Here is a 26294-nt window from a genome sequence, read left to right as displayed (position 1 = left end):
GCGGGGCAGGAAGTTTAAGAAGTTTATTAATTATGGCAAAGGTTTCCCTTGATGAATTCTGAGCTTTAAGAATCCTGTCTTCGTAGTAAGAAGACTGAGCTTTTTTGATCTCAGCTTTGTACTTGTGAATGGTTGATCAGTATTCAATTTTATTTGACGGGAGGAAATCTTTCCTCCACTGTCTTTCCTTAATTTTGCATTGTTGTTTGAGGAATCGAAGGGTGGGCGTGAACCAGGGAGAGTTATGAGAGCCTTCACTTTTTTTGAGCTTGGTTTTGGGGAGGACTAAGTCCAGTGATTGATCTATCTAATCGTGAAAGGCGTTGTTTGCCGTGGTAGGGCATGGATTAGGTTTAGGTCTGGTTTGTTCCAGCGCTTGGATCCATTCCTCTATGGGAAGTTTGGACCAGCGACGATCCCGTTTCCAGGAGGAGAGTGAAGGAGTTTTGTTAATTTGTGGAGACCAAGTGAAGTCAATCAGAGAGTGATCTGTCCATGGAAGAGGCAAGGGGTCTGATCCCTGCAGGTTTTCTAAACTGGAGAAGACCTGATCAAGAAGGTGGCCTTTCACATGGGTGGTGCAATTAATTCTAGGGATAAGTTGGAGCATTGTAAAGTCCTTGGAGAGTTCAGTAGCATTGGTGGCTGATTCCACATCAAAGTGAAGGTTGAAATCCCCAAGTACGGTCAGGTTGGGTGTAGAGCTGCTAAGATTAGATGCAACCTCTAAGATGGACTGGTGGAAGGAACCTAACGGGCCAGGGGGACGATAGACAAGAATACCGGAGAAAGATGTGCGAGATGAGCATTCTATAACAAAGTGAGCATTCTCACAGTCTGCAACTGGATTGCCGAGCAAGTGGCATGTGTAGTTGTCTTTGTAGATAATTGCTAACCCCCCACCTTTTCCTGTTGACCGGTCAGCTCTTTGAATGGTAAATCCTTGAGGGAGGGCTTGAATAATATCCGGTTCCGTGCTGGGATTTAGCCAAGTTTCGGTCAGGAATAGGGCGTCTGGATTTAAGTCTGTCAGGAGCATTGAAATCTCAGTGGAGTGTTTTGGGAGTGACCTACAGTTTAGTAATAGGAATCTGAAGTGGGGGGAGCAAGTAGAAGGATCGACTTGGATACTTGAAAGGGTGGATTTACATTTCGGGCAGTATGTAAAAAGATTTTCCGTAGAGATAGAGTGTAAACAACAAATATCAGGGGCTCTATTGAACTGTCTCAGCTGCAGGGATGAGTAGTGGTGCAGCTCCGATGTTGGAGAGACAGGGGTTCCGGCCCCGGGGCCCGGTTGGAGCGCAGACGGGCTTGCCTTGTGCGCGCCTTTGGCGCGCCAGCTGCACGCGTCCGCTGCGCGGTCGCTTCATCACGCGCTTTTTAAGCATGAAGGGGAAGAAGGAGCCGCTTAGGTCCAGCCACTAGAATGCTGACCTGGCGCTTCTGTGATGCGGAAGTGAGGCAAGGAGAGTACGCGCTCAGAGCATTGAACACAGCTCTGTTCCCCCCAACACAGTGATTAATTCAATGCAAGTTAAAATCACAGTAAAATCACAGTAAACACAGTAAAATTATTTTTAAAAGCTAAAAATTCGTTTTTACTGATAGCGAGAATCGGGAGACTCACACGGGTGGGCGAAGTTCTTCTGCGAAGTGAGCAGAAGAACGATGATCGATTCAACCCAGATCTAATAGTGACTGGGGGTGAGTGTCTGAAAATTTTCAGTGCTCTGTCCATCATCTTATTGTGTTTGCATTACTAAAATTATGTCAGGGTCGGCATGCTGTCAGGACTACCACCAATGTGCCAGGGTCAGAATTTTGCCACAGATTAGCACCATAGTGCTAGGGTCAGAATTGTACCATGTTGCCAAGGAATACCCCTTTGGTACCAGGGTCCGAAGGTTGCCAGGGATAACAGCCATTGTGCCAGGGCCCTCATATTACTAAATATTATTAGCAATATGTCACAGCCATCCTGTTGCTAGGCAATACCACTACGGTGAGAGGACCTAAATGTTATTAGGGATTACCGTCATTGTGCCATTGCCTGCATTTTGCCATGGAAAACCACCATAGTGCCAGGGCCAGCAAATTACCAAGAATCATCACCACTATGCCAGTGCCAGCATATTTCCAAGAACTACCACCATTGTGCCAGGTATAGCACTTCACGAACAAGTCCTGTGGTAAAACGCTTACTCTTCACACACTCTCATACATGTATTCGCACACAAAAAAACACACCGGCACACACACAAAAACACACAGGTGCACACATAAAAACACACAGGTGCATACACAGGTGCACACATAAAAACACACAGGTGCACACACAGGCACACACACCAAAACACACAGGTGCACACACAAAAACACACAGGCGCACACACACACAAACCATTTTTAGATTGAGCCTAGGCAGCGTGCATGCATTGTCTGCAAGACCTACTGTATTCAATAAAACGACTTTGCTCCCGCCTGCTGCTTACCATAGGTTGACTCCAATGTCGCTATTCTTTACTGCCTAACTGGTTCTCGCAGCCGATACGTCACTTCCATTCAAGGCTGAGGAGCACCGGTCAAGTACAGTTTCCATACACTTTAAGTGTTTATCTGTTTTTTGGGAGAACTCTTTTTTGCGTTTGTTCTCCCTCTTCTATATCCAATGTACATGCACCTGCCCCAGAGTAGTGGTTTCCGCATGCAGTTTATGCGACGTGTCTTCTCTGGGTGATTATCTGTCGTGAAAAAAACCAGTTTTCCACGAACGGTCTGCAGTACCACACAGCAACCACTCACCATTATTTGATATGCTTAGGCATCCAGCCAATTTCTCCATCACTACGAATGCTCCAGCAAGAGTGGCAATTTGAAAGCGAATCTGATAATCTACAACCCCTTCCTAGCATCGAGGCATTCGTCCTAAAATAACAGTGACTGACCGATAACAGGTGGTAAGCCCAAGTACGTGTTCTCAGTCACCTGAGGCGAGGTTAAACACTGGGTTCGCTGGCGTGTAACCCAAAAGGGGTGATTTGGCAGAGTAGATGGTGCTGATCCACTACCACAACAAGAATGCTGAACACTTGGTACATAGTTTACAAGGCAGCAACCACGGAAGCCAGTCGTAACATAAACTGAGGAGTTACTTGCTACAGGCAAACTAAACCAATAACGGGGATCTTGAACACGTTTTGAAAGGAGTTGGGAAACCATAACCTTGTGAGTAACATAAAACTGCTCGTGGGCTAAGACATGCACACGAGTAAGCCATTCGAGCCAGGGAGATCAGAACACCAGTGTGCAACGGAGACGCCTGGGGGTTGCGTTGTTCGTACCACCCTTCCCCCACTGGGGGTGAAAAACGCTCTTCTAGAGCCTCCGAGGGTCACGTTTCTCAAGCTGTTATGCAAGTTCTCCCAATCGAAACCCGACGAATGCAATGCTACACAACACTACACCATAGGTCCTCGCCAGGCCTGCGCTCGGGTTCTTTCCCGGCCAGGGTTTAACACATTTGGGCTGCATTCAGGGACTGGGGGGGTGGAGTAATCCTAATGGGCCTCATCGGACATGTGTTATTTACTTCCATATAACAATCAGGCGTTTGAGCTGCACGCCCCCACAGTCAGTGGTGCCACAAAATTCTCGCATTTCCCTCATAAAATGGAGCACCGGTGATCGTCGAGCTGTTCTGCTTATACAGTCGGTCGGCGGGTGTGCAGCGCTATGCTCCCTACTTCCTCGAGCGAACACTAAAGGCCGGTAACCCGTTCCTTTGTGAGAGAAAGACAAGTAGCCTTCTCAGCAGATGCCTGGGCCCGCCTCATCTGTTCCAGCGGCCTCACAAAGACCTACGCGGAAAAGACAGCGAGACGGACCTCCGACTACAAAGCCCGCCAGGCGCCTGGAGGGGGCCGGTGGACATTGATACAAAACCTACCCACTTCCTGCTCTCACAGCACAAACAGACAGCACACCTCACTCACACACAGGCACAATCACCACAGACGGACACTTCAGCCAGGCTGACTCGAAACTTAGAATGCGGGCGAAAAGTTCCAGGTACCGCGCATGCCCAGGCAGCTCTTGCCCTCCCAGGTCTCCTCCCGGCCCGGATGTGGAGCTGCTTTTAAAGAGGTGCAGGGCGCGTGGGGCTCTGGCAGTGCTCGTCACCTCACAACTCTCTCTGACAGCCCCACCGAGCCGCAGCCATGTTGGACCAGGCCCCCTTGGGTGGGTGTGGCGTGTTTCCCCTCTTGGGTGGGTGTGGCGTGTTTTCCGTCCTGGGTGGGTGTGGCGTGTTCCCCTCCTGGGTGGGTGTGGCGTATTTCCCCTCTCCGCCCACATTTTTAATTGGCTTGTGTCATTGTCCACTGTAGACTGTGGCTGTTCTTTGCTCAATAGGCTTAGTAGTCCCTCCTTAGTACCACCTTGTCTCAATTTGTAACTTCCCATGGTGACACCCCCTGTTAGGAGTGTTGTTACTTGGTAGGCTTTGCTTTAATTACAGGCTCCCAGCACAGCAGGCAGGACATGCTCTCTCCTAATGCTTTTTAATTTTTTTTATAGCATGGGCGCTGGCATTTGCAATACAATCAGCCTCACATTTGCGAGAGTTTAAGCTATTGGCATTGTAAATGACAATGCCTTTTATTTATCTGTTTAAAAAACAACACATAAATAAAAGGCATTGTCATTTACAATGCCAATAGCTCAAACTCTCGTAAATGCGAGACCTATTGCATTGCAAATGCTTGTTATATTATTGCTTTGTTTTTAGCCCTTTCTGCATTTTTTTGCCATTTTTATATAGTGCTAACTCGACCTGACAGTATTGGAGCGCTTTACATGAGCACCGGGTCACATTATGCAAGCTCACATTCATTATTTTTAGGTACAGGGGCATTAAGCTTTTTACCCAGAATCGTTGATCCATTCCCGAGACTCAAACCTGGTTCCTCAGTTACAAAGTTTGCAGCTCTGGCCATTAGGCCACATTCTGGGTAGAGCGAGGATGGCAGGCAGAAGCCACATGAAAGTTTGGGTCGTTATGAGCTCGAGGTTCTACCAGGACCTTGAGCAGAGACAGGCTTCAGGCTCGAGCTTTCAGTGGCTCGCTCACCTCCAGAGGCAGGCACAATAGAGGCACTGGTTGAGGGGTTTGCTATCCTCTCTACTGCATCTCTATGGACAGGGAGAAGCACTGCAGACGGGGCAAGAGTCCTAAAATAAAGAAGTGGGGTGGACTAACCAAGTTAGGCAGTATGCAAGTGACATCTTGGTGCATAACATTGCAGCACGTGACATCACAGAGCGTGACCGCACGTGGCATCACAGGAAGTGGCATCACAACCCATGACTTCATAGGAAGGGACATCACAAAAAGTTAAATCAGATCTTAAGATCTCACACATGTTTAGGAGTTCTATCCCGAGTATATTTGAGCGCATTACAAAATTTAACGAAGGAGATTTTGCGTCGGAGTTGTGACAAAAAAGTGATGCAACCCCAATGCAAAATCTAGGCCTCAACTTATAATTTCATTTTTTTAAACTCTGCCACAAAGAAATTGGCAACAAGGAGAAATGGAGCAGTAAATCTGTTCTGCTTAACCGGTTGCTAAGACTGCATTTTAAAATATCTTATAGGGTTAAGGCATCTGCTGCATAGATTTTTGTGTGCACAGTAAATCTCAGGGAATTAATAATAATGGTAAAATAACTCTGGATGTTAATGCACTTGCTGGAGAGATTTGGGTTTTGTCTAGTCGCAGTTTTTTTTATTTGTTTTAAAATTTATTTATTGAAGCTTGCAATATAATACAAAATGTCACATGCGAGCCATCGGCGTCGCGCCATTGCAATCAGTACATGCATTTTTGAGATCCATGAACATGTCGGACAGTGATATGAAACAAGGAAGTAACCGCTTCCCCCGGTAAAACCAGCCAGAACCCCCTTCTTCCCCCACCCCTTACCCCTGGCACTACAACAATATGACTTGCATAATAAATCAGTGTGATAACTTATTGGAACACATGGAAAAATGGCGCATTAACCTGAGTCCAATTGCATTTGGCATCTATAGCGCGAAAATAAGAATACATGGCATCTTACAAATCAGGATGACTCAGTAGATATAATGTCAGTGGGGCCCAGAAGTCCTTAGGCCGTGACGATTCAGGTAGTTCTTCGGCATAAATCTCCAATTTCTCCCGAGAGTAGGTCAGATCACGGATCCACTTTCGAACAGTGGACAACCCCTTTGCACCCCAACATTGCGCCACAGCTCGCTTGGCCATTAGTGTTGCCACTGCAACCAACCTCCTGTGGCAAGGTTTCAACGACGACACATTACCCAACAGGCACAGCTCAGGTACACAGCTCACCCGTTCCAGCATAACATCCGTCAGCACGCTCACGACTTTAGACCAGAACGTAGCTATCCCTCTACATAGCCAAGAGAGATGTAAAAAATTGTCATCCGCTGTCCACGCCGCACACAACAAGCTGTATCGCGCAAGTCTAGTCCCAGTTTTGAATCAAACTATTATACATTGTTAATATGTCTCCTGCAAAGCACATCATGTGACACGCAGATGACAGATTTTTATTTTACGTAGATGGGTAAGTGGGTTACTGCTTTTAACACAGATGCTTTTATTACTTGTAGGTCATAAATTGTAATCCTGCTAATATAGCAGAGTAAGCTATGAAGGATATGTGACTCCTACACCTTGTAACCCTCACTGTATTACGTAACACATTCTGTACCTTGATTTACACACATACGATTTTTTTGTCCATGTACATGTGATGTAAGGTGCTCCAACATCCTGGATTAGGATGAGTAGTGGTATAAAAGAAATAAAACCAAAGATTAGTATTTAAATTGTTATTTATGTAAATACTGGGATATACCAACATATCTGACATTCTTACAGTGCCTTCATATGCTTTCAAATACAGTGACTTAAAGTCAAAAGCATGCCTCTCTTAACTACCTGTGAAGTAATAAGATCCTGTGTGCCTTTGTTTCCCCTCCATTGCATTTGCAGCTAGTTGTGAGATTCCAGGCAGCTCCCAGCCAGCATACGCAATCAAAAGAAGGCCTGATGGCCCCTTAACTTCGGTCTTTGTTTTGGGCTCAGCTGGAATTTAAAATAAAAAAGCCCCCTTCCTCCTGCAGTTGCTGCTCGTACTCAGCAGACAACATGTAGGCGCTGCTGAATGTGTCCCGGTGCCTTAAGATTACACCGGGACCAGTTTAGCATGTTTCTGTGGGGCCCAACTTCTTGGAAGAGAGTCGGAGTCCACCCTGTGAAAAGATTGGGTGTGCCATTGTCAATCCGCGTGTACCCTCGACTTGTGCCCTGAGTGCATGCATTGCTGCACAAGGATTCTATGGAAGGACCAGAGGCTTCAGATTAGGCTACATCTTTCTTCTTTTATTACAATATATTAGCTCCAGCAGCCTTTCCAAGAAACACAATCGACATGAAAAGACAACATTTCCCATGAACACTGGGGAAAATAGAACTAAAGAAAGTCCAACGGAGATAGCCAATCCAACACGAGGATCTGACATAACTTCCTCTGCGGACGCTCTGTCTCCCTCTTTCTTCGCTGCTCCAGCAGCATTGAGATGAGTGTCTTTCTTTTTCCTTCATGTTTGGCATTGTTTTACTGATGTTTCGGGTTATTATTGCTTACGGGCACGAGTTACTGTGGGGGATTGCCTCGTATTTGTATTGGTAGCGCTAACGCTGGTTTTTCCTTTCAGATCGGCCACTGGAGTGTAGTGCGCTCCTACGTGACCACAGCGATCTTATCAGGCTCTCTACGCGGTGCGGCCTCCCGCCGCTAGGGGACCGCGCTTTTGTTTACTCTCAGCGCACTGTTCGTGCGTCTACCTCCGCGGCAGCGGCTCATCTGTTTCCGCTTGGTTAAATCTTTACGCGGTTCAGACGAACTCGCTGCGGCCGCGGGAGAAGATCCCTGAATTAACATTTGGGCTTTATAGAATTCAGAGAGCCCCTGCCTGGAGCCAGAACACCCGCGTTGCGGGTAGGATCAGTTTAGTATTAACGGGACCGGCCCAGGCAGGTGTCAGCCCCTCAGAATTGCGAGGGCGGTATATTTCTGGTCCCAGGCCTTTTTTACTGGCTGTAAGAGTGCACATTTCAGTGTCATTTTAAAGGGTAATTCCCTACCTTAACCCCTTGTTGGTATTGGCCATTGAGTTGCCCAGTTGCATTATGGAGTTTGAAGACTACTATGAGGAAGAAGAGGAGGTCATGTATTTACCAGTGGATGACCACTTTTGTAGAGTCATGGATTCCTCCATTCTTAAGGCGGTGTCCCAGGTGGTTGAGCCTTTGGAGAGGAAAATCGAAATGTTACAGGCGCAATGCCTTTTACCCCTCGACCAGAGGGAAGATCTGTCGGGGCCTAAGACTCCCCTACCTCCCGGCCAACCATCCAATAGTGCGGCGGACCCCAAGCGCAAGAGTTCTGAGGAGGCAGGGGTAGACACGGACGCTTTTGTGCGCCTTAAGAAGGCCTTTATGGACACCAAGGCCTCCACCCCTCCCAGCAAGCCTGAGGAGGCTCTGGAGGGACCCTCTGGTGATCCGGACGATGTGACTACTTTGGACCCAGATGAATCCCCCCAGGCCTCCGACGGAGAGTTAGAGCGACCATGGCGTCCTTCTAAACCTGCCCCAGACCCGGAACCTGTCTCCGGACCCAAAAACAGACATGCTTAATGCGGATGACTTATTGCACCCGCGTTCATCGCAATGGACCCCTGCCCCCGAGGTGGCAGCCTACATGGTGGCCAGACTGCGTAAGCCCCTGGACCAGGAAGTGAGGAGTTGCATCCGCACCGGGTGCCCACGACCTACCCTAGAGGGTAAGCTCGTGGTAACCCCCGAAGTGGACCCGAAGATGTCCACCTTTTTGGCAAAGTTTATCCGCGATCCCAAGAAGGGCATCGACCGCTCGTGGAGAGTGTGTCAAGATAAACTTTTGGACACGGCTGGTCCCTTAGCGAAAATTCTGGATATGGAGGAGGATGCCAAGGCTTCAGGTACCCTGATTTCCCCAGAGACCCTCTCCAGTTGGGCGCAGAGGGCTATCATCTTCTTGGGGAACGCCAATGTGGCGATCTCAACTGAACGGCACAGGTCACTCCCTATAAAAATCGATCCTAAACTTGGGGAGCTGGCCACCTCAGAAGCGGGTCCAACGGCGGAGGGTAACCTATTCAGAGACCCCTTCGTAAAAGAGTTAGGCAAGTTCGTGAACACATTTAATTCTCTGGACAAGGCCCAAACATCAATTAAGCGGATCTTCACCCCGCGTGTTTTTGGCGCAGCCGGTCGTGGCAAGGGGGCGCTCGGCCGGCCGTCCTTACAACAGAACCTCCTTCAAACAGGGCGAGTCCCATAGAGGACAGTATCAAGACCCGGAAAAATTCGGAAATTTCTATCCGACCAGGAATTTTCCCCGTCGCAGAGGAGGCAGGGGATGTGGCGATGGTTCCTACAACAACCAACTAAGTGAGACTCCAGAGTTTGGGGGAGGAGAAGTTGGGATGCAGACTACAGGTTTTTTTTCACAATTGGTCTTTGCTCACCTCAGACGCTTGGGTTTTGCAAACCGTTAGAGGGTTTCAAATAGAATATTCAGAACTTCCAACCCAACCCTTTCGCCCCAGACCTCTCACGTTCACGCAAGAGCAGAAGCAGCTTATCGACAGGGAGATTTCTGAGTTAGTACGCAAAGGGGCAGTTACACCCTCCACTCTTCACCCCCGGGGGTTTCTCAGCAACATCTTCTTAGTGGAGAAACAGGACGGAGGCTATCGCCCCGTAATAAATCTACGAGAGTTCAATGGGTGGCTAATTTACCAACATTTCAAAATGGAGGGCATTCACCTCCTGAGGGATCTGTTGCTGGCTCGAGACTGGATGGTCCGTCTGGTCCTCAAGGACGCTTACTTTACGATCCTGGTTTTCCCCCCTCACAGATGTTTTCTGCAATTTCAGAGGGGTTCTCAAATTTTCGAGTTCGCGTCCCCTCCTTTCGGGCTGTCTTCCGCTCTGTGGTGTTTCACCAAGGTGATGAAACCTGTGGTGGAGCGCCTCAGATCGGAGGGCATCCGGCTGATAATTTATCTGGACGACATCCTCATTATGAGTCAATGTCCCCAACGTCTGACGGCTCAACTGCAGCATGCAGTGTCGCTCCTGGAGTACCTGGGTTTTGTCATCAACGAGACCAAGTCGGACCTGAGCCCTTCTCAGAGGATACAGATTTTGGGCTTCATGATAGACTCGGTCGCGGCGACCTTGTCCCTGCCCTCTCGGAAGTTAGCCAGAATCAAGCACGAGCTGAAGCGTACGTTGTCACGTCCCACGATTTCCCTCCGCCACTTTGCCAGAGTGGTGGGCCTTCTATCATCGTCGATTCAGGCCATATTTCCGTGGCCCCTGCATTACAGGGCCCTTCAACGTCTCAAGGCCTATAATTTGCGCAAAGGCCTCACCTATTCTCAGGTCGTAACCCTCACAGAGGAGGCAAAGACGGAACTGCAATGGTGGGTCGATCATATGGAGGCCTGGAACGGCCGAGCGATTTTTGGCTCACAGACAGATCTGGTGATCGAGTCGGACGCCAGCGGTTCCAGTTGGGGTGCCAGTTGCGGAGAAGTATCTACCGGAGGAAGATGGTCCTCTTCCAAGCAGTCCCTTCACATCAATTGCCTGGAATTGATGGCGGGCTCGTTCCCAGTAAAGCATTGGATGAAGGACAAGGTGCAAAGTTGTGTTCTACTCAAAATGGACAATGTAGCAGCGGTGCGCTACATCAATCATCTCGGAGGGACATGGTCCAAAGCTTTGTCGAACCTGGCACGCGATCTTTGGGAATATTGCCTATCCAACCATATATCCCTATCGGCGGAACACCTACCGGGGTCGTCCAACCAAGTGGCAGATTGGTGCTCTCGCCACTGGAAGGACACCAGCCTGTGGCAACTACACCCCAGCATGTTCAGGGAGATCCAGTCTCGATGGGGTCCCTTCTTGGTGGCCCTGTTTGTCTCCCATCTGGATGCCCAACTGAAACGGTACTACAGTTGGCGCCCGGATACGGGGCATTGGCGGTGGATGCTCTCCTCCAAGATTGGAGCAAGGAGCAAGGGTATGCGTTTCCCCCCTTTGCAATGATCATGAGGTTATCAACCCAGGTGAGGAGACAACAGGCGGACCTAGTGGTGATCACTCCAGTATGGAGGTCACAAGCCTGGTTTCCGGTTCTGATGGAACTTTCTTGGGATTTTCCAATCCCTCTACCCCTCGGTCACGATCTCCTCAAGGATCCTCAGGGGAATCCCCATCATCTTCTGGTCACGGGCAGTCTGCGTTTGATGGCCTGGCGGGTTACCGGCAACGCTGGAAAGTCCCGGGACTTTCGGAGGAGGCTGCCGTTTTGCTCTCTAAGTCCTGGGCCTAGAGCACTAATAAGAGATACCGGTCCGTATGGTCAAGGTAGGGAAGTTGGTGTCTGCGACAGCAGGTGGATCCGATGGGGGCGGACATTTCTACGTCCTTAACTTCTTAGCCTCGCTAGCAAAGGAGGGACTGGCCTTTAGGTCAATTAACACCTTTCGTTCGGCGATTTCAGTGGGTCATGTGCCACTGGATAATCGCCCGGTTGGCAAACCCCCCTTAGTTTGCAAATTATTGAGAGGTATCCGGTTATCTGTTCCCCCGGAGCCTAGGTACTCAGTGTTATGGGATGTGAACAAAGTTCTAAACCTGTTCCGATCCTGGCCATCTAACAAGTATTTGTCGCGTAAGCAGATGTCTGCTAAACTTGCAATGTTGCTATGTTTGATCTCATGTCGCAGAGTGTCAGATGTGAGGGCCCTCGATCTCACGTGCCGAGTTTTCACTCCGGAAGGGTTTACGTTTCATATTTCTAGACAAACTAAGTGTGACTCACGATCTGTGTCTTATCCTGCTTTCCTGGGCATCCCAGAATTGTGTGTGGTTAGAGCGCTAAAGGCCTATGAGGTGGCAACAGTCGATATACGTCCACAGGGCTTGAGACAATTGTTTATTGCTCTTACGAAACCACACAAGGCGGTCTCATCCCCCACGATTCCAAGATGGGTCCGCTGGGTGATGCAGGACGCAGGTATAGATACTTCCTGATTTGGGGCTCATTCGGTGAGGGGTGCAATGGCGTCCAAAGCTTTTTCCTTGGGAGCGCGGCTAGAAGATATTTTGGATGCAGCAGACTGGTCTTCGGATTCCACCTTCAAACGCTTTTACTTTAGACCTGTGGTATCACTGGGATCTTTGTTGGTGGACAAGCTTTAAACTAGCCTAATCTGAAGCCTCCGGTCCTGCCATAGAATGCAAAATTTTCTAGCTAATGTGCAGGAAAGTTTCAATTCTATTAAGGATGCGGAGGCGAGGATTAGCCCACCTGTTTTTCCTTCTGAACCCTCCCAGAACATCTGCGTACGAATGGTGAGTAACTGCTTTTGAGTAAGGTTTCGGGCAAAGTACTGTTGATCATGCCTTTGGTTTTGTATTTTACTCATGCAATTTTGGACAGGTTTGTGGCAAGGAGCCCTAGTCCCTGGAATTTACCTGGAATGTTTTTTCTTATCTTAGGATCAGATACTGGCAAGCAGGAATAACCAAAGACTGCCTTGATGGGGTCGCAAGAAGAAAGAGGGAGACAGAGCGTCCGCAGAGGAAGTTATGTCAGATCCTCGCGTAGGATTGGCTGTCTCCGTTGGACTTTCTTTAGTTCTATTTTCCCCAGTGTTCATGGGAAATGTCTTTTCATGTCGATTGTGTTTCTTGGAAAGGCTGCTGGAGCTAATATATTGTAATAAAAGAAGAAAGATGTAGCCTAATCTTCGCCTCCGCGTCCTCAATAGAATTGAAACTTTCCTGCACGTTAGCTAGGAAATTTTGCATTCCTTGCTACGTGAGCGGAAGGATTCACTTTTCAGTTCCCAAAGCAACTAGCTGGACGATATGCCTAGCTGTAGCACATGCTGAATGCCCTTTTCTGTTTCACCTCCAGTAACATCGCTTCGGCGGCGGCATGAACGAAAAACCTCAAATGAACCTTTCCCATCACATTGCTGGTTTCGTCCTCTTATGGCTAACCAGTAAGTTTCTAACAAACTGCAATAGCCTCATTATAAATAAACACATTCCAGGAAATCATAGTGAACATAAGGATCTGATGTTCGAAAAGAACAGGAAAAATACTGCAAAAACGATAGTTGTCTGTTAATTCGTTTTTCGTGCCGTGAAAAAATACATAATTATGTAAATATTGCCACTTTGAAAACACAACAGCAAGTTAAGCAAACACTTAACCAAGTTAAAACTAGGGTATGGGCAGAGCTTTTGAAGCACGGAGAAATACAACCATGGGATGCAAATGTTGCTTTCTATATGTCCGTGGCTAATTACATATACAAAATGTAATACATGTGACCTCCAATTGATATTTTTAAATGTACCAAGACAAGCACTGTAAAGGATAACCGAACAAACACTAAATGACAGCATCAAAAATACAAATGAACGGTGGCCTATTGTCTGTCCCTGGCCACTAAACAAGAAAACGGTATTTCCAAGAATATTCTACACCTCCCGAGGTGTCCCCTATTACCACTTAGACATTTTTACCTTAACCCAGCCCCTCCATTCAATTTCCGGGCCCTTTGTGCAAAGTCAGTGGGTAGGTACCGGCAGGCAGATACTTACAGGAAATTGTATTAGCCAGTAGCAACGTCGACGAATTAGGAAAATTAATCGGTGCCCACCAGGAGCTTCATGTTGGTAGCTGAGTCACTAGACAGCGTCTGAAGACTGCCCCTGACAACCCGAGAATCCGACGACAGCATACTGTGACATCACAGAGGCCCTCTGACAGGACACGGCAGCGACACAAAAGAGAGACAGCAGATATGCAGAAGGCTTGATGGATGTTACAACACAGTAACTCGCATTTCTCAATAGCACCTTATTTACTCCGTCCTCATTTTGGCTTCGAATGCCTCACTCATTGGGTTATAACTAGAACAGATTAATTTTCATGGGGATGTAAAGATACGATTTTCTACGATTAACCTGGCATTTTTATTTTACTAGAAGACTCGCGATAGCAGCGCAATGAAATAGTTGAAGACCATATCAATCCTCAAAACTTCACTGTATTCTTTAAGATGTTTTTTTCATTCACACACGGCATACAATGACTTATTGGAATAATTTAACTAAGACAACTGGGTACCAACATTTGTCTTATAAATCAGCCAAAAAGCTGATAAAATCCATCGAGTTATTAGGTAGGCCTTCCTGTCACTGTCAGAGGTACATAGTCTCCCAAACTAATCACAACTTACAGCAGCTGATCACTACACACCACTCAAGTTCAATACCAAACATCACTAGAGTACAAACCTGGAACAACTGCACACACTAACAACACATGAAGAGAACAGGAACATGAACTGTAATAACTACAATAATTAGCCCAACAGCACAGACCCCAGTATGATACACCCCTTCCTGCATTTAAAAAAAACGACAAAAAACACAATAATACACAACTTAATCACGAATATTCTTAGGCAGGACTATCTGATATAGTGTTCTGTTCACACCCCGCCTTACACCTGCCCATGCAGCACTTTCTTCCACATCCAACCCGCAATCTCACCTCCCGGACCATCCACACTTGCCTTCACATCAGCACAGTAGTCCCCACCAGTATCATCTCTGTCTGCACAAATACTAATACCTCCAGCACACTGGTTTGTGTCTCATTACGTCTCCCAATAAACAATGCAAAATTCATGTCCTTCTTAGTAAAATTAAGGGGACAATGAACCTCTATGTTAGAATTATCTTGGGAACCGCCCAGAACAGTAACATGTGAACCCTATACCTGGACCACTGTGTTTAAAAACCATCAACTTTTGTCACTTAAAATAAAACATTTTTGCAACTCTGATGGCCTGTTGAGGTCTCATGAACTTGGAATCACCTTGACTCACAAACATTTTTTCCCCACAATATCCCAATCGCCTAAACTCAGTTTCTTGTCCTTAATCCTGAACTTATGATCCTAGTAACTTTCACTCTTGGCCTATATACAATTAACTTTTTCTTTAACTAAAGGCTTGCCAACAACTGCATTCTCTGTTTTGTTACCTACCCAACTTGGAAACACTTCTGTGATAGTTGTCTACCTCTTGACAAGGTTAAAAGTGCAAGTCTGGTCATAAAACGCAGTGCATTTACAGAACTCCAGATCTTCTCGTGTAAGCACCCCTCGCCACCAAACCATGAAGTTAAAGCAGCTTGCACTTCTTCCTTAACTAATAGTCCTTTCAACTACACCGTTGGACTGTGAAGAATGCAGAGCAACAAGTCAACTGCACAATTCCCAATTATCAAGGAGATACTTGAACGGGCACAAAACATCCATTGCAATCCATTTCCTTTGACCCATTTGACAAGGGAACATTATTCAGCGGTGTTTGTACAACAGTTAAAAGCTTTTCAGACGCAAGTCGTTCCCGATAAAAATTCACAAAAGACTTCCCTGTAACTCCTAAAATTACCCTCATTGATACACTGTGCAAACTGCATTCTAAGTGTTTCTAGGGACACAAATTTGCATCCTCTCGTCACAATACCACCTTCCTCACTTAACTCAGCAAATACTTGATGATAACCAGGCAACTCCTTTGATGCAAATGTATTCTCTGTAGTCCATCCCTCGCCTATACATTTCACAACTGCCTAATGCACAAAATCCCTTTGCTACTTCCCCTCCTATTCCTCAGGCCTAATGTCTGAGTTTTTTTCTCGGTGTCCACTCAAGCTACTACACATTCAGTTCAGACACACAAGAATCACACTCCTCTGTCATGGACAGAGGCAATCTTAATAAACAATCTGCTCTTATGTTAAACAACCTCACAAGTAAGTAATTTCAAAATTAGATTCGTATAGTTTAGCAACCAGTCCCATCAACCTCATCGAGGTTTTACCCACTCCTTTATCAACTATTAAGTAAACTTGAGGTTTATGGTCAGTAAACACAACTTTGTTTCTCCAAAGGTATATTTGTAGTTTTGACCCAACACTTTAATGCTTCACACTCAATTTTGCTGTAGTGAACTTCTGCACATTTAATTGTATCCAACAAAAATGCAATTGGTCCCTATTTCCCATTCAATCTCTAACAAATCACACCACCAAATCTTATTGCACTGGCATCAAATATAACAGCATTTTTCGCCAGCCACAAACCATTTTAAAGAGGCACACTCAAAATTATTGACCTCATAAAAATATCATCTTTCTTAGTATTTCCCCATCTAAACTCTTCTTTATTCCTTAGCATTTTTTAAGTTTGCATTATGATATCATACTTGCACACAAAACAAACGCAGTACTCGCCAAAACCAATGAAAAGAGGCAAAGAGTCCTTATCTCTTGATGTAGGTGCATCAAAATTCTGACTTTTCCCAAATGTGCCAGAATTTTTTTAATCTTTGGTATTGGGTGACAGACTACAACAATATTCAGATTCAATGATCCTAAATAGGCACATGTTATCTCAACCATTTTCTTCCTTGCTATCACCACACTCAGAGGAGTCTACTGGTGCAATAATATTGTCTGCACCCATTTTATTCAACAACAATCTGAATTCACTCTGCACAGTTAAAGGTTAATTCCTAACCTTATGCCCTATTAGCATGGCATTCTTCTTTAATATTATTTTGTTGTCAAAACCTTTTACACAACCTATCTTATCCAGAAATATCTCTTTATAGGTAATCAACATTTTCTCTAGATTAACCAGGCTTTGCTGATGTTCAACTCACATTCTTGGGCTTTGCAGTTCTTCTAAACATCATTCACCGAACCAGGTAATAGAACAATTCCAAGTTTCCCTTGATCATGGCAGCAATGACGTCTCTTTCTTTAATTGCAACATAAATATTGATATGACTACATCTTCCTAAACTCTGAAATTTGCAACGCTGAACAGTACTATCAGCAACTATGAGCAACACAACAGTGGACATCGTAGTTCCCGTCCCAGCACAATCATGGGGCATGACTATATAATGTAAGAACAATCTCCCACTTCCACCTAACATCTTGTGCAGTTGGGGGGATTGTAGTCTTCTAATTTCCCATACCCACTAAGGAGTGAAATAAATCAACCTAGCTGAAATTGCCAGTTGGACGGACGCAAGTACTGCATTTTGCCAATCTGTATCATCCAAGGACCCAAAGGCCTCTATTTCCTGGAAATAAATGTACATGTTCCACCACGGCGGTAGGCTCCTTGCCACACTGTTTTCAAAGCTGATCAGACTCTTTATAGTCACCCCATGAATCAAAACTGCTTTGGGGCAGTTCACTTTCCACCAAGTGATCAAAAAAGTTCTGCCCAGCCGTTCTCAAACACCTGAATATAAGTGCTTTCTTTCTCTCACTATCATATTTCTTTCCATCAATGGCGAATAATTCATATTCAAAGTTTCTTAGCTAAGACTTCCATTTTACGGGCATTTTCCTGGACACACTAAGAATGGACCTGGTGGTGCCACAGCCTTTCGCGTACCAATGTTCTATGTTTTACTAATCTGAAGAGCTGAAAGTATTACGCAATACTGTATTTATGTTTCTTTCTTATTATTTTCTTATTGCCTTATTATTCTTTGTAGCTGTCACTCTGTGCTTGCATAACAGTCCCTACAATACTGTGTTTAACCTTTGAATCAGTTATTCACATGGCTCACATAGGTGACCTTGAAGCTTTGGCACTTACTGAATTCTTAAATCCTCTTTGTAAAGTAACATTTTTAAAGCAAAGTGATACCACCACTCACTGACAACGTTGTTCTGAAGTGATAGACGCCCATTGATCTGTGTGATGTTGGTAATCATAGAAACTAGACCATCCTTCACATGTTATCACACTTGAACAGCCGCATTCATCTCCACAATGGCTTCTTGACGCACATTTAATAAGTGATGCAGTATCCATTCCTGAGTCACTGTAATAAATCATTGTCCAAAATGGTTGGAGCCCTGTGACGCAACACAGTATCATTTCTTCGCTGCCCAGCATCAGGTGTTTTGCACCTTGTACTCCCCTGCCATGGGCTTGCTGCTGCGTAGTGCAAATTCTCCATGAGCCGGCTGCTCGAGCAGGACTGACCAATCTCAAATGACACCTGCAGGCTTGGGCCAGGTTCCTGTACCCTGCTTCAACTTGTCATCAGAACGTGAAATGGATCCGCTCCATAAATATGAAAAACACTGCTATTGAATTCATGCATAGTTTTAATAAAAAAATTACAGGAGCCAAGTGCTGGCAGTGGTACATTCACTCCCTAGCCATTCACAACTTCCACCAACTTATCTCCAGGAGACACTCAAGCTCAGTCCCAAACATCCATAGATTCCAAACTTGGAGCCATCATGCACACCCGCCCAGGGCATTAGACAATAAAACAACAAACAAAATGAACATGAAAATGTGAAAGCAGAACAAAACAAAATAATTACCTAAAAGAATAAACTCTGATAGGACCCTCTAGACATCATCTTCGTCACATTCCCTACAAATCCACTCACATTCCTATCACCATAGGTCGTCAGCACATTTTCTTTAAACGCCTCTGTCAGAGTGCACTAATGTAGTTCACACTCCACTAGTAGCAGTGAACTGGATACAATATACAGCGTCAATGCAGTTTTGCAAAATGGCTGGATTCGTACTCAAAAAAGGTTCAACTTGCCATATCTGAACGACATTATCACAAGTCTTTCAGAACCAAAAAGAATACATTTTGCACAAACATGACCAAGCAATTTTTGATTCTTAACAGGTGAGATGTTTTTTTGAAAGAGGCTTGGGGACCAACTGAAAAGGGAGTCCACAAATATGGAACACCTACGAAAGTTGTCAATGCTTTAGAGTAGAAATTCTGTTTAATCTGATGACAAGAATATTAAAAATACAAATCTTAACGAATTGTCAGTCTCCATAATTAAAAGATGACTTCAATTTGGAAGGCATGGGCACCTCCATCAATTGGTGGGTGGAAGTCTAGTATGTACACTCGTGGAACCAATATATGAAGCTAGGGCATGTCCCCAAAAATATTTATAAGATATGAGGCAAATGGTCTCATTATAGAGGACTCAAGATAATCTGAAATAGTGAACAATTTAAATATGCATTCGTATGACCATAACTACCATCTACATCAATGCAATACCTTACTGACAACGTAATGCTATATAATCATGACCTTAATAGGATGTTTAAATATCCTGAAAGAAATGCAGGACAGATATCACATTTTCTGTTTATAATTGTTTTTACTTTTACTATATGCCAAACAAAAAGTATTGTTCGAAAAAAAAGGCTTTATTGTTTGGTCACGGAAAATTGTCAACTAGAACGTACAGATTAGATGCTACCGCTTACTGGTTTTCATGTTTTCACTACCTAATAGGACTCCTTTGAGATATGTGAATGACTATGGTCATACTTTATATCATCTATTGCAGCAGACAATTGAGCCCTCCCCCACCAAAGTGAAGTTCTTATACCTTCTTTATATTTGTTACTGTTTTTTGGACTCACTTACCCAATACCTTCTTACTTGTTGTCATGATTTGAAACCATAATGTAAATAAAATCTTCCCAAACTATATTGACAACAACCTGCTAACTTGTGGACATGACATAGGCTTAGGCCCATTTTCAACATGGCTGATATCAGTGAGTAATCCAAAACTGGTATAGGAGTGAAGAACATTTTCACTAACAAAGATGCTTTTCAATTGATTATTGAAAAGGATTACAATTACCAGTGCTTCCTTATCTATCTTCTCCTTCTCAAAGACGCTACTCAACTCCGACAACTCCAGATGCTGGAGAACTTCTTGTAGAGTAAGTGGGTCGTCCAGAGCCTTGGCATCTGGGTCCATGAACTGAGAAAGGAACATAGAGCAGGATCTACAATCATTTTCAAAATGTACTTAATTTTTATTAATAAAACACACAGAGAAAATAATGTATGCATATACCTAAAACAGTTAATCCATAAAATACTTCATAATAAAACCATCTAACCCATTATTTCCACAGGATGAGCTTCACATTATAAAGAATTACAACAAATATACAAATTCAGAATGCTTCTCTAGTACCTGTTCCATAAAATACTTAGAAAGGCAATACAATTAATAAGCTAAAGAATAAGAGTAACTTTTAATTCCACAGAATTTCCACTACATTCTCTGATGCCTATTTTTGATGATACTAATACCAAAGTCTAACATTGAGGCAATTTGTTCAGGGACACAGCTTCATTTGAATACTATATATGTGAATCAGCATTTAGCTTGTGGAGACATACATACTGAGTCACGGAGCAGGGCACTGTATCATGCCTCTGCATGCCCCTAAAAGATAATGTCCATGTGTAAATTTCATACATTCTCTGAGGAACTCAAAAGACAGGAAGTTTGAGTCTTGTCTAGTGTAGAACTGGACATGCATCCAAGCACATTAATTTTGTTTTTAATGCTGTCAAAGCAATACTATGCTCATTTTTACTTTGATTCAAACCATTCTCCTAGGCAAACTAAGTTTCCAACAGCCTCAACATAATTGCAGAAAAGTGGGTTATTTCTCTACAAAAGGAGTGTAAATTGTTGGATCTTTTTCAGAGCAAAATAGAAATTTAACAGGACTAACTGAATTACAATTTACAAAGCAGTATCTTCAATTACAACCTCTACAACCCTATTAGTTTGTCATTGATTTGACCGCCTGACCGCTCCCACATCACTTCTTTAGTCTTAGCAAAACAGCACTTAAGTTATGGAACAGAACTGAAGCACAGTACATGATGACTGCTGTGATCTTTGCCTTGTGGGCCCTTCTCAATAATGTGTGCAACTATTATTGTACCAAGTAATTCAATTCACATTAACTCCCGTAAATTTCACTTAGGCTAACAACCACAGGTCATTTTTAAAATGAAAAAAATTATGTCAAACTATTCATAGATTACCTGAATTAAATTTTGCTCCATATTTTAATTGTCTTAATAAAACAATGGTCCAAAATCTAACAATCATTTTTATTTTCTATTAGCAGAGATTACATTGCTTTTAGTCAGCCAAAGCTCTCACTATTTTTAAACAATCTTATGATACAGTCTTATGATGATTTTACAATCTTATGGTTGAAAAGAATACCAATATAGGCATCTGCTGCCGATGAAGATGTACAAATGTGATTGTGGAGAAAGAAAAAATGCACACAGTTTTTCAGCTCTTCAGGAATGCAAACTTACAAACTGAAAATGAAGGAGGAGAGGGCATAACCTTTCTTAATGCCATTTACCATTGTGAACTTTCTGGCTAGTCTGTTCACTCTACCTTCGCATATGCATCCTCACCCCTGTAATAGATTATACAGTCAGCCCATAACAGTCATTGGCGACTCATCATTTGGCAAGGCATTGTTGTGTTGTACTGTCAAAAGAAACAGTAGCAAAATAAAAAATAAGGGGTACAATTGGTCATTATACTTCAATTAGATCTGTATTACATTGTCCTTTGTTCAATAGGAAATATTGTTTTTCCAAACATGCTGTTTGATCCTTTCTGCTTTGTTTTTTGTGGGGATGTGAGGTACATTTGCTGAGTGGGAGATGCTGTAGCGGTTTATAATTTTAAGTTTTCTGGCCAGGTATGGCTGGACTACTATCCGGACAACTTTTCAAACTGCATCAAATATCTGAATGGAATGACTTATTTTTAAAAGAATTCCTACAACATTTGTGTAAGAAATTCTATAAAAAGTATGCTTTTATTTTAAGACCTCATTATTATTATTTAAATGGATCACACCACGAAACACCTTAATTTCTTATTTGTGTCATATTTTTGGGCATTAGTAACCATTCCTTTTTCTCATTACTTCAGCTTGATATAATACATGCATTTAATTAGAGGTATGCCACTTTCATTATCCTCCATAACCAAGGATTTAAAAATATCTTCAGGAGCTATCTGTTTGCTTATGCATCCTTTACTGTTCAAAAATTACTGGGACGTTGCGCATTGGAGACGGCTCCCCGTCTCCTTGATGGGTAGGGTGGTCCTCTTTAAAATGATGGTCCTCCCAAGCCTGTTGTATGCAATCCAGAATACTCCATACCAGATCCTGGAGTCGTTCTTTCGCTCCATTGAGTCAGAGCAGCATCTATTGCTTGGGGAGGGGGAGAGAGGGGGGGTAGCCCCAGGATTGCACTGAAGAAACTCATGAAAGGTGTGTAGGACGGGGGCCTCGCTGTTCCTGATATTAGGAAATACTACTGGGCATCTCAGCTCGTCAACGTTAATGGGTGGGCTTTTTCCCCATTAGAGGAACCTGTGTACAGAGTGGATCGGTTGGCCTTCGGCACTAAGAGTTATCTCACCGAACTATACCGGAAGGGGAGAGCTAACCCGCTCCTCCCGGTACATACCCGAACGGCTACTGACGTCTGGCACAGAGCAACCAAAATGACCGGGTGGGCGAACAAACTTACAGCACAAACTCCTCTCTGGGAGGGTGGCCAATTGGGAGAGTTGACGCGGCTTCCGGAAATGAAGCCTTATAGGGATTGACCACTTGGGGGATGTCTGGAAGAATGGGACAATGTTATACTTAGACGCACTGCAGAGGCAGTTCCAAATGGGAAGGGGGGAGTATCTACGATACCGACAAATGCGTCATGCGCTACATTGTCATTTGCAAGAGGGGTCCCCATTACCAGAATACGCGCCGCTCGAGGATCGCATGCTCCTGGATCCCATGATCGATAAGGCCATCTCCCTGACTTATCGAAAACTGATTAAAGACACGCCGGACTGTTTGGGCCCGCTGCGGGAGGCTTGGGAGTCGGATGTGGGCCTCTTAGAGGACGATGACTGGGCAGAAGCACTACAGACACCCCGGGAAATAGCCATAAGAGCACGCTTCCGACTGATTCAGCTCCGTATCCTTCACAGATCCTATTTTTTTTTTTTGCAAAGTTTTATATAGCGTGAACTTGATCCGGTATTGGGTATCAGAGTGCTTTACATAGCACCAGTTACGTTACATAAGGACACACATTCATTTTTGTTAGGCACGGGGAGATTAAGTGATTTGCCCAGAATCACAGGATGTTCAGCGTCATTACAGAGACTGGAACCCAGTTCCACAGGTCCGAGGTCGAGCGCCCTAGCCGTTAGGCCAACTCCTCTCCTCTCCGCATAGCGTACGTTCGAATGGGCACCTGTGAGACCGATGAATGCATGCGGGGTGTGGCGAGGTGGGGTCCTTTTTCCACATACTTTGGTCATGCCCCAGGATTCAATTGTACTGGGCTGATATAGCACGTGTGATGGCGCAGGTGGTGGGCAAGAGTGTCCCGCTTGACCCCAGGTGGCTCATCCTGGGGGTGACTGGGGAAATAACGTGGCCGCAGTGGGCCAAGACTTGGCTGGCCCTTTCATGGGCGGTGGCCAAGAGAAACATTGCCCGAGCATGGGGAGCAGGGCCAGCCCCCACACTTACAGCCTGGAAGAAAGACCTGGACTGGTGCTATGGGGCGGAGCAAGTTATAAACCATATATGCCCACGTAAAGGGGAAAAGATATGGAGTGCCTGGGCTGAGTATAGAGATCTTTGATGTAAGCCCTGTGAAGTATTATGTGCTGATGTGGGGGTTATGATTCTATGAACTGTGGCAGGGGAATGTGGGTATCTCGTAGCAGGAATTACCGACGGGTTACATATTACGAACTGTGAAATTTGTCTCGGCTGCCTCTCCTAAAATGTCATTTATGTATGAATATTACACTGAAGCTGGTTTATGTTTAATAAAAAGACTTTAAAAAAAAAGAATTACTGGGAAGCATTTGTCCAGATAAAATGCCCCAAACTCATTATATAGTATCTGGCATGGTAGAGGTAGCTAAGAAAAATGAAGATTATCAGTGTACAAATTGAGTGCTAGGACACGTCAAGAAAATAGATGAGCCCGTGTTTTGCATAGGTATCGTTGTGTGCTGCCCTGCAAAGATACTTAATTCAATTATTTATTCATATTAGTAATTTGCAAAAATATATGTTCAACTAAAACCTGAAACCCCATGGAAAGCAAATTAAAAACACTTCTTTTCAGAAGCCTGAGAAGAAACTGACTCATGTGAGTTCTACTGACACTTGCATTGACTTTGGAGGCATCACTCTTCCTCGTCCTCCACAATCCAAACCTGTGCCAAATCTTCTGATATTTGGTATCTAACATGGGTTCATCTTCTATTTGTAATTGGCTCACTGTGGTAGACTACCTTTTTAGAGGCTCAGAACAACTTTTTCTACGCACAGGCATAGAATAAATCCAAGAAGTTGGTGAATAAAACATCACTGTCTTCAAGCCTTAAAGCACATAGCCAAGAAATATAATTATAGCAATCCTAAAAACAATAAAGCTAGCCAACAGGCCAAAGGAGCAATCAAATGTTTCAAAGATTGGAGTTGGGATAATAGCACTCTACCTTGTGCTTATCAACTGGTCTTTAAATGGGTTTTGTGCAGGAGTGTTTCTTGTACGTTGATTTGTCTCACATTGTCTTTCTTCAAGCAAAAGCCTTACAACAACAGATATATGACAGAAATCTGCTTCCTGCCAGCTTAAAGGGGGGTGGGGCTAAGAACCCAAAGTAAGTGTAAACATTTCCTAAATATGAAGATTACTGTAACCTATTGGGCAGTGTTAAAAAGGTTATTGTGGGACATGATCCTTTAGCATGTCTTCCAATGTGCCAAAGCTTTAACAATAAAGTGATGATGGGGTTGTTCATCCATGATAATCTAAAGTGTGTACAATCTCCCAGAAATTACGCTTTACAATCTACCTGCCTAAATTGCATGCCATGGAATAAAGATGATCTGTGACTATGGGATGCACATGGCATTTACAGAGCACGGACCTAGTCAAAAAGCAGGAGAGTACTTGAATGTGTCCTGCCTACTTCATGTGAGCTCTTTATTTTGTCTTAAAATTTGTTACCAAATGAACTATTAGGCACATACATCTGCTGCAAGTTCATGCACAAATGTAAATACATTTTTGCAAAAATAATGAGACTTGAAGAGATGTTAAACTGCCTGTTTTGGGCCATACTGTGTCTCTGCCACTTGAGACCCTCTATAAAGCTGCCTTGTGGGATTTTCTCTTCAAACAGAGAAGTCTCACTATACCTCTTGGGTAGCATTAGGTTACAAAATCACCAATGTAGAGATAGATCTAACTTGGTGGACTTCCAAGGTAGATATGTGGCTCATTATAAGTCTGGTTACGACTGTGGTTGTCTTGAGCCCCAATACATTATTTTGATCATTAAGACACCTGGAGCCTTGAATCCCCCCTTCATGTGCCAGCTTTATTTCGGGTTTTTCATGTGCTACATCCTGTAGGTTAAAGAGTGTGTGTGAGTGAATCTGTCTTTGTATTCGTTTTTTGTGGTGTTAGGGAAATTGCATTGTGGCACTTTCCCATTTTGTTTTTGTTTTCTGCCCCTCGTATACAGTCTCCATGAAGGTATGCTGAAACCTGTATTAAAGTCAATACAAAAGGTAGCAGCTACTCTTCAAAGTATAACTGACCCTGTGGAAGTCTTTGCAAAGTCTTAGTAGTGGGAAAAAGAGGGAATTTTGTGTCATTAACACAACACCCGCTAGTTCTTACTATTGGGTGGGTTTTCATTGTTCTAGCATCTATCTACAAGGTACGTTTTTACTTCCATATTTAGTGTAATATATTTTATGCTTTTTTTAAATGAAAATTGATTGTTTAATTTTAATATAGTTACATTTTTGCACCGGGTTTTTGTGTTTCTATAACGGTTGTCAGCCCAGAAAAGAACTGTGATCAGACGATGTCTCCTGTAATAGGTATTTAAAATCTAGTTTAATTAGACACTTGTTAACTACATTTTCTTGCTTGATGGTCACCTCACAATTCCAGCTTCTACTCATGTAATTCTGATTTTCCTGAAGAGGAGTTATTTTCCTTTTCACATGTTCATTAATCAATATTTTAAGGAGCCGTTGGTTGAGACACTTTTGGAGAAATTTAATGTG

General features: G+C 44.1%; 1 protein-coding gene across 3 annotated transcripts in view; it reads right to left on the bottom strand.

Annotated features, from left to right (window-relative positions):
• Window positions 1-26294, bottom strand: part of DDHD2 (DDHD domain containing 2) — a 539107-nt gene that overhangs the window by 247773 nt on the left and 265040 nt on the right. For all 3 annotated transcript variants that reach the window (XM_085633751.1, XM_085633749.1, XM_085633750.1), the window contains exon 10: window positions 19970-20092. In XM_085633751.1, the coding sequence (XP_085489877.1) occupies window positions 19970-20092 (123 nt within the window). The remainder of the gene's footprint in view (window positions 1-19969; window positions 20093-26294) is intronic.

Source organism: Triturus cristatus, chromosome 11 (genome assembly GCF_964204655.1).
Source record: "Triturus cristatus chromosome 11, aTriCri1.1, whole genome shotgun sequence".
In the NCBI taxonomy this organism is placed as follows: domain Eukaryota; kingdom Metazoa; phylum Chordata; class Amphibia; order Caudata; family Salamandridae; genus Triturus; species Triturus cristatus.
This window is presented reverse-complemented; position numbering and strand designations above follow the sequence as displayed.